The sequence below is a fragment of the Octodon degus genome, unplaced genomic scaffold (genome assembly GCF_000260255.1).
Source record: "Octodon degus isolate 3935 unplaced genomic scaffold, OctDeg1.0 scaffold00112, whole genome shotgun sequence".
Lineage (NCBI taxonomy): Eukaryota > Metazoa > Chordata > Mammalia > Rodentia > Octodontidae > Octodon > Octodon degus.
This window is the reverse complement of record NW_004524688.1, coordinates 7,480,823-7,492,714: the sequence shown is the minus strand read 5'-3', so window position 1 is coordinate 7,492,714 and position 11,892 is coordinate 7,480,823. Positions and strand designations below refer to the sequence as shown.

Genomic DNA, 11,892 nt, shown 5'->3' with positions numbered 1-11,892 from the left:
CCTACTTGAAACAAGCTTGGCAAAGCACAGGGACCGCGGTTCGATCCCCAGCACCACATGCCAGCCAGACCCGCCCCCTGGTGGGCTGAGCTGGCTACACACACACACACAATAAATAAATGTAATAAATAAAAATAAATATTAAAAAATAAAATTTAAAAAAAAGACTTTCATGATGGTTTGTTCTCTTTGACTTTCTGTCTGGTGGCTGAATTATAGGGACAATGTTCCTGACTACATAATGGATAATTTAGGAATGTGATCCCCCAGAAGAGGAGCCTCCCAAGGCTGAGGTTCTGTCTCTGGTTCATGTTTTTCTCCAGCTTCTAGAATGCAGCCTCATGCTCTATCCCTGGTGGAATTGTCAGTGGCTGTTAAGAGTAAAGAGCCACTGTCTCTTCTTCCTGATTTGGAGGAGAACTCAGCTCAGCCTCACCTGGCCCCAACTGACTGCACAGCCTGAGGGACCCAGAACCCAGCTGCTGCCAGCCCCTCTGGGTGCTGGGAGTGGAAGGCCCAGGGCCATCTGGATGTGCTAATGTTACTGGCCATCAAGCAGGAAGTGCTCCTGTTTGCTTATCTTCTCATTGCCTATTATCCTGAAAGATAGCTGATTTCCAAATCTATACAAAATCCTATTAAAAATCAGATGAAACCTCTCCCTTCCTGAACATGGATGGAGTCAGTATAAATCTCTTTTCAGGAAAATTTCAAACCCTGCTAATGTTTGCAGTAGGGCTTCTACAGCATCCACAACTGCCTCTTCATCCACAGTGCTACAGTTTAAAAAACACTGTTGAGCAGCCTCTGAATATGGGCAATGAGAATAGAAACCAGGTATCTGTAAGGGCAAGGGTGGTCACTTGAGCTGCCCCTTCCACAGGCCAGGCCTGGCTCACCCAGCTACCCTACTCTCCCTCACAATACAGCCCACACTTTCTTCAGGGCTGGTTTTCAAGTTCATCTCTGCCTTAGAGATAATCCACATCCCAGGGGCACAGCCAGCACCCATCTGTGCTGTACATGAGGATGGAGAAATACAGCTCTGTTTGAGGATGGGTTTTTGTTTTTGGTGCTAGGGATGGAACCCAGGGCCTTCCATGTACTAAGCATAAGATTGACCTCTGAGATGCATCCCAGCTACTCAAGGAGGGTTGTTTGTTTTGTTTGGTTTTGGTTTTCTTTGTTTTCTATCTTTTTGAGACAAGATCTTGCTATGCAGTTCAGGCTAGCCTTGAGCTTACCTTGTAGCTCAGGCTGGTCTCAAACTTGCAGTGATCCTCCTGCCTCAGCCTCCCCATTGCTGGGATTGCAGGTGTGTTCCACCATGCCCAGATAAGGAGGGTAGTTTAAAGGTAATTATACTTTCTCAGATCAAAACGGGAGAGCCCCTTCTCTGTAGGAGAGAATTCATCTCACGGTTCTTTTCTTCTACTCTACCATCCCCTCCTGTCTTTGCCTCTGGTTTTCTTAGACCCTTCTAAGACCAAACACAGTTACACAGCAGTTCTCGGGTGATTTGCCATCCCAGTGATCCCCGTTTAGGCATGTTGTGGCACTCCATAGCCAAGCCTGAGGCCACCAGAAGCCTTACAGTGATGATGGAAAGAGAGCAGTCTAGGCGCCAACACAGTGTGGAGGCAGCATAGGAAGGATGAGGGGATGCCCGGGGGTAGCCTCTTCAATAGGAAGGAGGTAGAGGTGGCCTTATGCCATCCAGAAAGCATCTTGAGAGCCACATGTAAGGGTTTCTTTTCAGCTCTGGACCTTACAGACTTGCCTGAGGAATTATTCCTGCAAGAGTAAAAGAACACAGCCTCCCATTGGTATTTGAGATTTCCTTAGACTAGAATTCTGTTCTGCCATTTTAAAACTTCGCAAAAGCAGCCATGAGCCTCTTGATCTTGTCTCCTGACCTCATGTATCACATGTTCTTTGCCCTTCTAGGCTACAGTGAATGCCCGGCCTCAGCGCATCCTCGATACCTCCTCTCTGACACAGTCAGCCCCAGCAAGCCCAACCAACAAGGGCATGCACATCCACCAGGTGGGGTAAGTGCATATCCACCAAGCGGTGTAAGTGACCTGATGTGAGCTTCACTGCAGCAGTCTACGATAGACTGCCATCTGCCCCCATTATTGCTCAGTTCCTTATACTCTTTCATTCCCCCTTGTTATCTTGTCATCCCTCTCTCCATCTCCTCCCTTCATCTTTTTCTCTGTCTCCTTTCATGCATACCCATATTCATCTAATCCAAAGCCTTCTAAGAATTCTTCTCTGACTTAAAGACTGTCATTTGCACATGATACGACAGTAAAAGCTAAACTCAACCCAGTTTCTGAACTTAGACCAAATGCCTGGTGACCAGAGGGTAGGCTTTGCACTGTTTCATCAAGTCCACACTCTAGGAAACAGCATGGCTGATCCCAGATGTGAGTATGCACCCTCAGCCCATGCTCCCCTGGATATCTGCCCTGGGCCCAGTTAGGCCTTGCCACCTCCTGGGATGTAGCATCCAGGGAGGATGGTTCTCAGTGTCTACCAGGGGACAGCTAGAATAGTCCACACTCAGCACCAGCAGCCAACATTTGGAAGTCATATTGACGTATCAAGTGGTTGAAGATATTTGTGGGTCTGCTAACAGCAGCTTGGGAAGGAAGTTTAATGTCTCATCCTCTAGTAGAGAACCCACAGTAAGGCCTACCATCTGCTCTTCTCCCCATAGAGGTTCCCCACCAGCATCCAGCACCAGCAGCTGCAGTCTGACCAATGATGTGGCAAAGCAGCCAGTCAGCCGTGACCTGCCTCCTGGCCGCCAGGGCACCACAGGCCCCACAGGAGCACAGTATACCCCTCACTCCCACCAGTTCCCCCGGACGCGGAAGATGTTCGACAAAGGCCCAGATCAGGTATACAGATGTAGCCCCTCTGCACACCTCATGGCACTTGGCTTCTCCTATGTGAGGATGAGACCTCATGTTTAGGTCTGCCTTCCCTTGGCCCAAACTGATAACTGCTTTATTGACCCTGTTGGGTGGTGGTCCCTCATCCACTGCCCTGCCTGCCAGCTGGCTAGTCCAACCCACACACAGATGCCTCCTACCCTGTAGCTTCTCCCCATTCACTGGCCTTGAAAATACTATATGACAAAATAAGCACGTGAAGTCAATTTGGTTTGGTTTTGTTTGTTTGTTTTGTTGGGGTTTTTTTTTTCTTTTTTTCTTGGGTAAAGAGCATTTTGCATCAGCTTGTGGTAGCAGCTGCTCCACAGAGTATTTATTCTGAATGGATTGTTTGTTTTTTCCCATAAATATTCAGTTAGTCCACACAAATAAGCACACTCTCTTTGCCTTTAACTAAGTGGGAAGGAAATTCCAGGAGAGCTATCTCCAGGGTTCAAGATCCAGAGCAGGTGTGCTCACCCCAAGGCCTCCTGTATTATCCTGAATCGGAGGCACAAGATCTGAAAAAGGTTATTAGGCTGTGCTGAGGCATCTGGCTGCTGTCTCCAGCAGTGAGTGTCTCTCCAAGGTAGAGGTGTACCCTGGCCTACTTGGTCCTCAGTGAACAGAATGAAGTCCTAACTACCTTGGAAGTTAACTTCTTGCAAGGTTAACATTGTGGGTAATCAGCAGGGCCCACACAGCAGCACTAGAGCATGTCTTCATTTACTGGTCAGTCCCAAGCCACAGTGACATTGAGGCCTTACATGACCAATAAGCTCCAAGCACAGGTAGCCTCCTACCTGGGCCCTGATGGAGGTGTTGCTGGGGAAAAGTGGATGACCAGCACATGAAAACCATGATCTAGGGGAAGAGCATACCTGGCATAGATATGAGTGGTCCCCACACCCCTGCAGAGCCAAAGCTGTTGCTTCTAGTGGGAGATGAGCCCTTCTCTTGTCCTCTGGGTGATGAGGAGGCCCCTCTCTGCCAATATTTGGTGTGAGAAATGCCTTCAGCCCACCTCTGAGTGGTTGGCATGGGGATTCCTGGAGCACAGCTCTGTGGAACAAAGAAACCACCAGCCCTGGCACCCCAGGACCACCCAAGAGCCCATGGTGAGAAGTGGCCCCTGTCCACATAGCAATTTCCAGCATTTTAAGAGTTAGGTCTCAGGTGACCTGTACTTAGCTGTATTCCCAGCTGGTATCTGTATGGCTGTCAGAGAGGCAGCCTGTGCCAGGCAGCAGAGGCATGCAGGATTGAGGAACTATACATGAGGGCTGTCAACACAGCAATGGAACTTGGCAAAGGGGGTGACTGAGGCTGCACTGGCCAAGTCACACTGGGATGGCCCTAGGGACAATAGGCAGATACAGACTACACTTCTTAACCCTTGCCACTCAACCCCTGTCCAGATTGATGTGCAGGACCTCTTGGTCTCTAGGATACCCAGGTGAGTAGCAGACTGCTCAATACCACCTCAGTCCCCTGTCAAGGACCTTTTTAATCACACAGAGAATTAAGGGAAAAATAAAATTTGGATTTTCTCTTTTCTTCTGACCCTCCACCTTCTAAACACCTGAAAGACTACGGATGATGCAGACGATGCTGCTGGACACAAAAGCTTCATCTGCGCCACAATGCAGACAGGGTTCTGTGACTGGAGCGCCCGGTACTTTGCCCAGCCTGTCATGAAGGTGCGTCCTGGTGTAGGCCCAGTGGGACTCAGTGGGGTGGGCCAGCACCTAAGGCCTAGAGCCTCTCAGTTCTTACCTCCTTCCCTGGGCCCCTAATACTAGCCTCATGCTGACTCCTCTGCTTCGCACACCATGTGTCCTCTGTCTCACGAGACTGCACTAACCCAGGTAGAGGCTGTGTCTCAAGCAGATGACCAGCATTTTGGAGGGCTTTGAGCTCCTGTCACATGGCATTGGCAGCTGTTGGAGGTTGGCACCAAGTTGCTATCATGATGGGAGTGTCAGCAGTTAGGATAGAAGAGTGTGTGCTCCTTGTCCCTCCTATCTTCTCAGAGGAAAGACTAAGTAAAACTGCCTCTCCAGGGCTCCTGGTGTCACATTTATGACTTGGCCCTCATCTGCAAGGTCTCTTGGTTCCTGTGAAGGAGTGCACCAGGCCTGGACTCTGAGGACTGTGCTTCGTGCTGGGCTGGCCCCACACACTCAGATTTGTTTAGCAAGACTGCCTTTCAGTCTTAACCTGCCACAGCTGTAACCTGACCTGGGTCCTAAAGATGCAGCAGCTCTGTGGCTATGGATTCTAGCCATGTATCCAGGTCCTTGGCTCTTCCTTGAAATAACACAGGAATTGTCTTATCATCAGGTTCTTTGTTGTCTTATCTTTCTGCACAGACTCATTTTTAGATTTTTATATGATCTAGAAAATCTTCCTCTTCCTTTATAATGATAATTGAAAGTTAAAGCTTATTCTTAATTGCATATCAGACTGGATGACTAAATAACTTCTGTGGAAAGCACTTAGATTCTATTTTACAGCTTTCTTTTGTTTTCTTCTTACAGTAAATATAGACTTTTATCAATAGAAATGCAAGATAATCATTGTCATACCCAAGGCCAGTAATAACATTCTAATTTATTGTCTGCCTCTCTGCCAACAAAGGACAGGAGATCTCTCTTTTGTATTTTAGATGGCTCTAAGAGTGTAAAACGGCCTGACTTTCCTGGAAAGTCAGATAGTAAGTACCTAAAGCCGTAAGCAACTGCTCCCTTTGGCCCAGTAAATTATTTGCTAAGGTAGTCTCTCTGTTATTTATAATAGTGTAAATTGGAATCCACTTAAATGGCCAGCAGAGGTCAAATAGTTAAACAGTTATGAAAGGTTTAGTGAGATATTATTGGAACTATTTAAAAATTAAGCTTTCAGTTATTCAAAAGACTGGGGCTGGGGAGATGGCTCAATGGAATAAGCACTTCCCTGGCAAGCGCAAGGGCCTGAGTTCAATCCCCGGTTCCGAAAAAAAAAAGTTATTCAAAAGACTGAGGCAGGAAGATCACAAGTCCAAGGCCAGTCTGGGCAACTTAGCAAGACCTGTCTCAATAAACTTTTACAAAGTTTTAGGGGTGTAGCTCAGTACTGGAACACTTGCTACTATGCACGAGGCACTGGTTTCCTTTCCTCAGTCCTCCAAAAAAGAAAAATCTTAAATTTAAAATTAATGCATAAAGAAATGCTGATGGTGAAAGCTTGGCCAACCCAAACCTGGGCCTACAGAATAATGATGGTCACATGTGCCACACACAAACAGCCCCAGCGTCACTCAGGCTTGTAGCTCAGGCATGGTCAACAAGCACAGGACTTCGAAAGTCAGCTCACTTCACTTACCTTGAAGTGACTGTAGGTTTGTTGTCACCATGCAGAGGGAAGAAAGTGCCCTTTTCTGATCACTGAGACCTTCCGGTTAAGAGGAAAGAGACCCAAATCATGGAATTTGTATGTAGTAAACAAGAGCTAACTGAGCAGGCACTGAGGCAGCTAGACCCTGCGGAGGGAGACAGATTTGCCCTTTATTGCTGTGGTGTGGCCCACTTAGAAGAAGAGTTTAGTTTAATATTAACGGAAGTTTGGTTTCCTGAGACTGTCTTGTGCTCATGGCAGATGAGATCAGATGACTGAGAAATCTGATAGTCTGCTGTCCTCCCTCAGCACAGTGACTGCTGCTGGCAGTGGTGGTGATTTCTTAGAATGCTAATGAGCAGCTTCTCTTTGAAGTCCTTGAAACTGGCCTGTTGTTCTTCTACATGTGATGAAATGGAATAATCACATAGATGATCCAAACCACATTCCTCTTAAACTTAAGAATGATACACAACTATAATCTCAGCACTCTGAGATGCTGACACAGAAGAATCACAAGTTCAAGCCCAGCCTGAGCAACTTAGCAACTTAATGAGACCCTATACCAAACTGAAGGTTGAATCCCCAGGACCCACCCCACCCCCCTGCAAAGAAAAAAAAAAAGTTTGGTGCTTTTCCAAAGGATTAGCTTTTTTTCCCAGGCAGTAGCGTGGGCCAGCCTCTATGGCACAGGAAGGGGTGATGGGAAAGCTCTCAGAGGCATGTGGAATGCTGACTGGGCTTGGTCCTAGAGCCACACCTGCCACTCCCAAGTCAGCACAGACTTCTGTCCTATGTGCTCCTTTGTGGGCACACTGGCCCTGCCCAAGAGTTCCCATTTACATGGGGCGTGGCACATGGGCCTACCACCACACAGAGGCCAGCAGGCAGGCAGGCAGAAACTGTTCAGAAAATCATTGTTTTCCTCTGACCCTGACAAGTATGTGGAAACAAACACATTTGTGTAGCTTGAAATGACAAGCTATCAGTGCCATGGTTGAAAGCAATGCTCCTCATATCTGTATGAGACTTGGTAGCAGCCCCAGCCTTAGGACTTAGGGACTTGAAGTGTTTTATCCTGTACATTAATTAGATCTTTGTCAAGTGTGGTGGTACATGTGTAATCCCAGCTGCTTAGGAAGTTGGGGCAGGAGGATTGCAAGTTCAAAGCCATCCTGTGCAACTTAGCAAGAGATATCTCCAGTTAAAATTTAAAAGGGCTGGGGCCAGCTCAGTGGTAGAATACTTACTTGGCATACAGAGGTCCTAGGGTCAGTCCTTGATGACACAGTAAGAAAAGAGAAGAGAGAGCTTTCTAAACTGTAGAAGGGACAGATCATGTTTTATCTTGTTAATTTTTTCCTACTTTTCCAAATGGCAGTTATAAGGGTATTTTTAGCAATTAAGTTAATCATGTGTTTGTGTAATAAAATGCACTGGGTACCTTTTTTCCTAGCCTCCTTCACAAGTAAACTAAAAATAGTTCTAAGGCTAAGATTGAACCTCAAGCAGAACAGAGAACCCTAAACCCTCAACTCCTTCAAAGGTGCATAAAAAACCTGAAATATTCACCAGATAATGAAATTATTTCCAGTACTGCAGGAGTGAGTACCCAAAATATAATTGCAACAAGTTTCAGCTAGCTTTATCAACTCACAATCAGATTCCTACAAGTCAATAGACTAGTCTTATTGAATTGCCCAGGCAGGGCTCAAATTTGGGAACCTCCTGCCTCAGCCTATCAGAGTACTGGATTCTTAAAATGTCAAGTATACATGTAAATGATGTATATCCAAAGATGTTCCAGGTTTTCCTCACTGCACTACATCCCAGCTTGTTTTTTTTTTTTTTTTTTTTTTAAACAGGGTCTCACTAAATCATTAAGTTGCTCAAGTTTGGGTTGAATTTTTAATTTTTTTTTTTTTGTCTCAGGCTCCCAGAGTGCTAGGAATATAGGTATGTACAACCACACCTGGCTGCAACATCATTTTTTATAGCAAAAAGTTGAAAACCAAAAAAGAACATTAGTAAGAGAATTCATTTAAAATTATACCTCCGTGTAATAAAATGCTAACCACTTGGACATTGGACTGCACCTGTCTGTATGGGTGCTTGGGCTCTGTGATTGTGGACCAATGTGGCCCAGCACTATGCTCAAAGGGTGACACCACCCAGAGACTTAGACAGTTACTTGAGGCTTTTGCATTGTATACTTCTGGGTAGTTTGAATATTTTTAGAAAGAACAATAATGTTTTGTAACTTAAAATAGATTAAAATATAATTTTAATTACCCAAAGAGCTTTAACAGAATCAGTAAGATGGTCCCATAGTACCACAGGCAGTGGGGAGGCCAGGGTATTAGAGCCTGGCCCTAATGCTACAGGCCATTCTCATGGGGCCAATCTAGGAAAGCGCAGGCATCACACCCTGACGTGGGCCTTGGCAGACTGCCCTTCGCTGAGTCTGCACATCTATGAAGCTGCTTTTTGGTTTTGTTTTTCTTTTTGAGACAGGGCTTCACTATGTAATTTAGACTGGCCTTGAACTCACTGTATAACTTAGGCTGGCCTTGAACTCATATTGATCCTTCTACCTCTATGTGCTAGGATGACAGGCGTGTGCCACTATGCCTGACTGGAAGCTGCTTTTTAAGTGCATTATTAAAATCTCAGAAAACAAAAATTACAGAAATAATTGAAGTCACACACAACACACGTGTGTACACACTGGTGTGGTTTCCTTTCTACTGTTGGGATTTTTCCACATGCACAGCTCTGTAGCCTTTTTCACTTGTGTGATGAACACCAAGTATTTTCTCATATCCTTAAATGCCCTTACACAGACATGACTTTTCCCTGGGGGTTTTCCAAAAAAGATGACACTGAGTGTGACACTGTACTCCCACTCCTAAAGGCTTATCCCTTCCCCACCCCAAGTATCCCCTTCCCCTCCATTCACTGTGGCTCCACCCCACAGAAGCTCGGGAAAGCAGTAGGTATCACCAGGACAGAGTGATGCTGCTTTGTAGTGGGAGTGCAAAGAGAATATGGCTGGTTAGGTGGAGTGAACACTGCCTGATTCTCTAACCTGTTTCTGCCTGGCAGCTAGCAGGACCACAGTGCTCTTTCTTCCTGGCGTGGGGATTGCATGCTCCTGCAGTAGGGACAGTGACTGCAAGAGGCCACACTGTTTGTCTCCTGTGAAGTGCTTAGCTATAGCTCTATATTTTCTTACAAGTCCACTGCTAGATTTTAAACAGAGATCAAGAGTTCACTGAGTGGATCAGATATGTTTCCTTCTTAAAAACACACTGTGACTGCTCAGGGTCATATGAATTTAGGACCACAGTGATCTAATGCCCCATCCTAAGAGAGATTGTCCTTGTTTTTCTGGGCTGTGTTTGTGCCAAAGGTCCTGTGCCCTGATGTATAGGGCTTACCGCACTTGGCCCAGGCTGGCTCCACCTGTACCTGGGGTATTGAGGCCAGAAGAGCATCACTCTGGCCAAGGAAGTAAGAAAAGACACATGAACAATCCTGACTGTCTGAAATCCTTCTTAAGTGGAGGCTGCAGAGGAACCAAGCTGCCCAATGTGAAGGGAAGGCAGTGCCCTTTGCCTCTATGCATAGGCAGAAACTACCAAGAGAAGCAAGAGATAGTACTAGGAGAGGCAAGTGATAATCATAGCAATAATACATGTGCTAGACTATTTCTTACTGTTCCAAAGCTCTTGTTTCTTCTCATTTTTTAATCTTTGTATTTTATTTTGGGTAATTTCTATCAAATTATCTTTAAATTTACTGTTTATTTTTGAGGTGACCCCAAATTATAGAACAAGCACATTTTCTATCAGAGGAAAGTAGAACTAGATTCAGAGACAACCCAGATATTAGAAGTAACAAAGATGGACTATGAAATAACTATGACTAATATGATAAAAAAGCATTGATGGGAAATTTAGAAGATACACATGAGCAGATGAGGAATTTCAATAGAGATAGAAACCAAGAAAAAATCAGATGGATCCAGGAGTGATGATACATACCTTATAATCCCATTCACTAGTGAGGCTGAGGCAGGAGGATCACAAGTTCAAGTCCAGCCTGGGTAACCTATCAAGAACCTGTTTCACAATAAAATATATTTTTTAAATTGCTGGGAAGGGCTGGGGAGATAGCTCAGTAGAATAAGCACTTGCCTGGCAAGCACAAGGGCCTGAGTTCAATCCCTGGTTCCACAAAAAAAAAAAAAAGCCTTTAAAACAGGAGAGTTAACAACCTAAGTTTGCAGACCAAAATTAGAGAAAAAGGAGGGCCACAAGGAAAGCCAACATTTTGGCCCTAGCTTTCCAAGGTCAATTAAGACTCAGGACATATGAGAACTTGTACTATAACATCATGTAACTCAGTAGTGTCCCAGATTTTCTGATCAAGGAGATTATGGGGCCAAAAAGGAGAGTGATCGATGATGTAGAGTGTGCCTAAGGAGAGTCACATAGAGAGAATGTTTTCACAGAGAGCACATTGGTCAAGCAATGACTGTGACTCATCCACATGGCTGACACTGACAAAGGATCTACAATCTGAGGTACAGGATCTCAGGATAAATCCTGAGGGGATTTGACTGACCTTATCAGACCCAAAAGCTACAACTCTTGTTGCATAGGTCTTGCTTTATCTTGGTCTTAACCATCCAGTAGAAAAGTATAAAAACGGGGGGCCTGGCCCTAGCTCAGGCCTTTAAGTGGCTGCTTCCACAAAGCTGTCAGCCTCAGGTTGCTGGAGTTCGAACCTCACAACTCGCCCACTGGCCAAAAGTGCCCTGAAGGCGTTCGAGGAACAAAAAAAAAAAAAAAGAAAAGTATAAAAACGAAGTACAAGAAGTAAAGCCATGGTGTTATGTTGAGCTGTAGGGGACTCAGGTCAACAATTTCTGATATTGCCAGTCAAGCGGAAGACCCAATACTATTGTGAACACTGGACTCTTTTAGAATATTTTGCTAAGTTAACACACCTATAATATTCAAATGACAGAACTAAACAAAAAAGAGGATACAGATGAATGTCCATTTTGTATCTGTGTATTCAAAATGGTTAGGATAGATATATAGTTACATTCTCTTAATGAATAGAGGGATTTGTTCTAGTAGTATTTGTAAATAGGATATCCTGTCTACATCTTGTACAGCAAATAAGCACTAGGAAGAATGTATGCAATGTGTTAATTATTGAAACTGTCATACCAATTTGATTTAAAACTGTCTCATTGCTATTTGTTTCTCAACAGAATTATGGAAAAACATAAAAATAAATAAAGAGCATCAGAAGAAAATAACACATTACATACAGGGGATTATTCCAGACTTCTCATCAGAAACTATGTAGGATGATATTTTGCTGAGTTAACAAACCTATAATATTCAAATAACAGAACTTAACAAAAAAAGGGGATATAGATGAATGTTCATTTTGTATCTGTATATTCAAAATGGTTAGGATAGATATATAGTTACATTCTCTTAATGAATAGAGGGATTTGTTCTAATAGTGTTTGTAAATAGGATATCATGTCCAC

General features: G+C 44.6%; 1 protein-coding gene across 2 annotated transcripts in view; it reads left to right on the top strand.

The window, feature by feature from the left end:
* Rptor (regulatory associated protein of MTOR complex 1) overlaps positions 1-11,892 on the top strand; it is a 427,093-nt gene that overhangs the window by 387,516 nt on the left and 27,685 nt on the right. For both annotated transcript variants that reach the window (XM_023699242.1, XM_004639505.2), the window contains exons 22-24: positions 1,948-2,051; positions 2,726-2,909; positions 4,532-4,642. In XM_023699242.1, the coding sequence (XP_023555010.1) occupies positions 1,948-2,051; positions 2,726-2,909; positions 4,532-4,642 (399 nt within the window). The remainder of the gene's footprint in view (positions 1-1,947; positions 2,052-2,725; positions 2,910-4,531; positions 4,643-11,892) is intronic.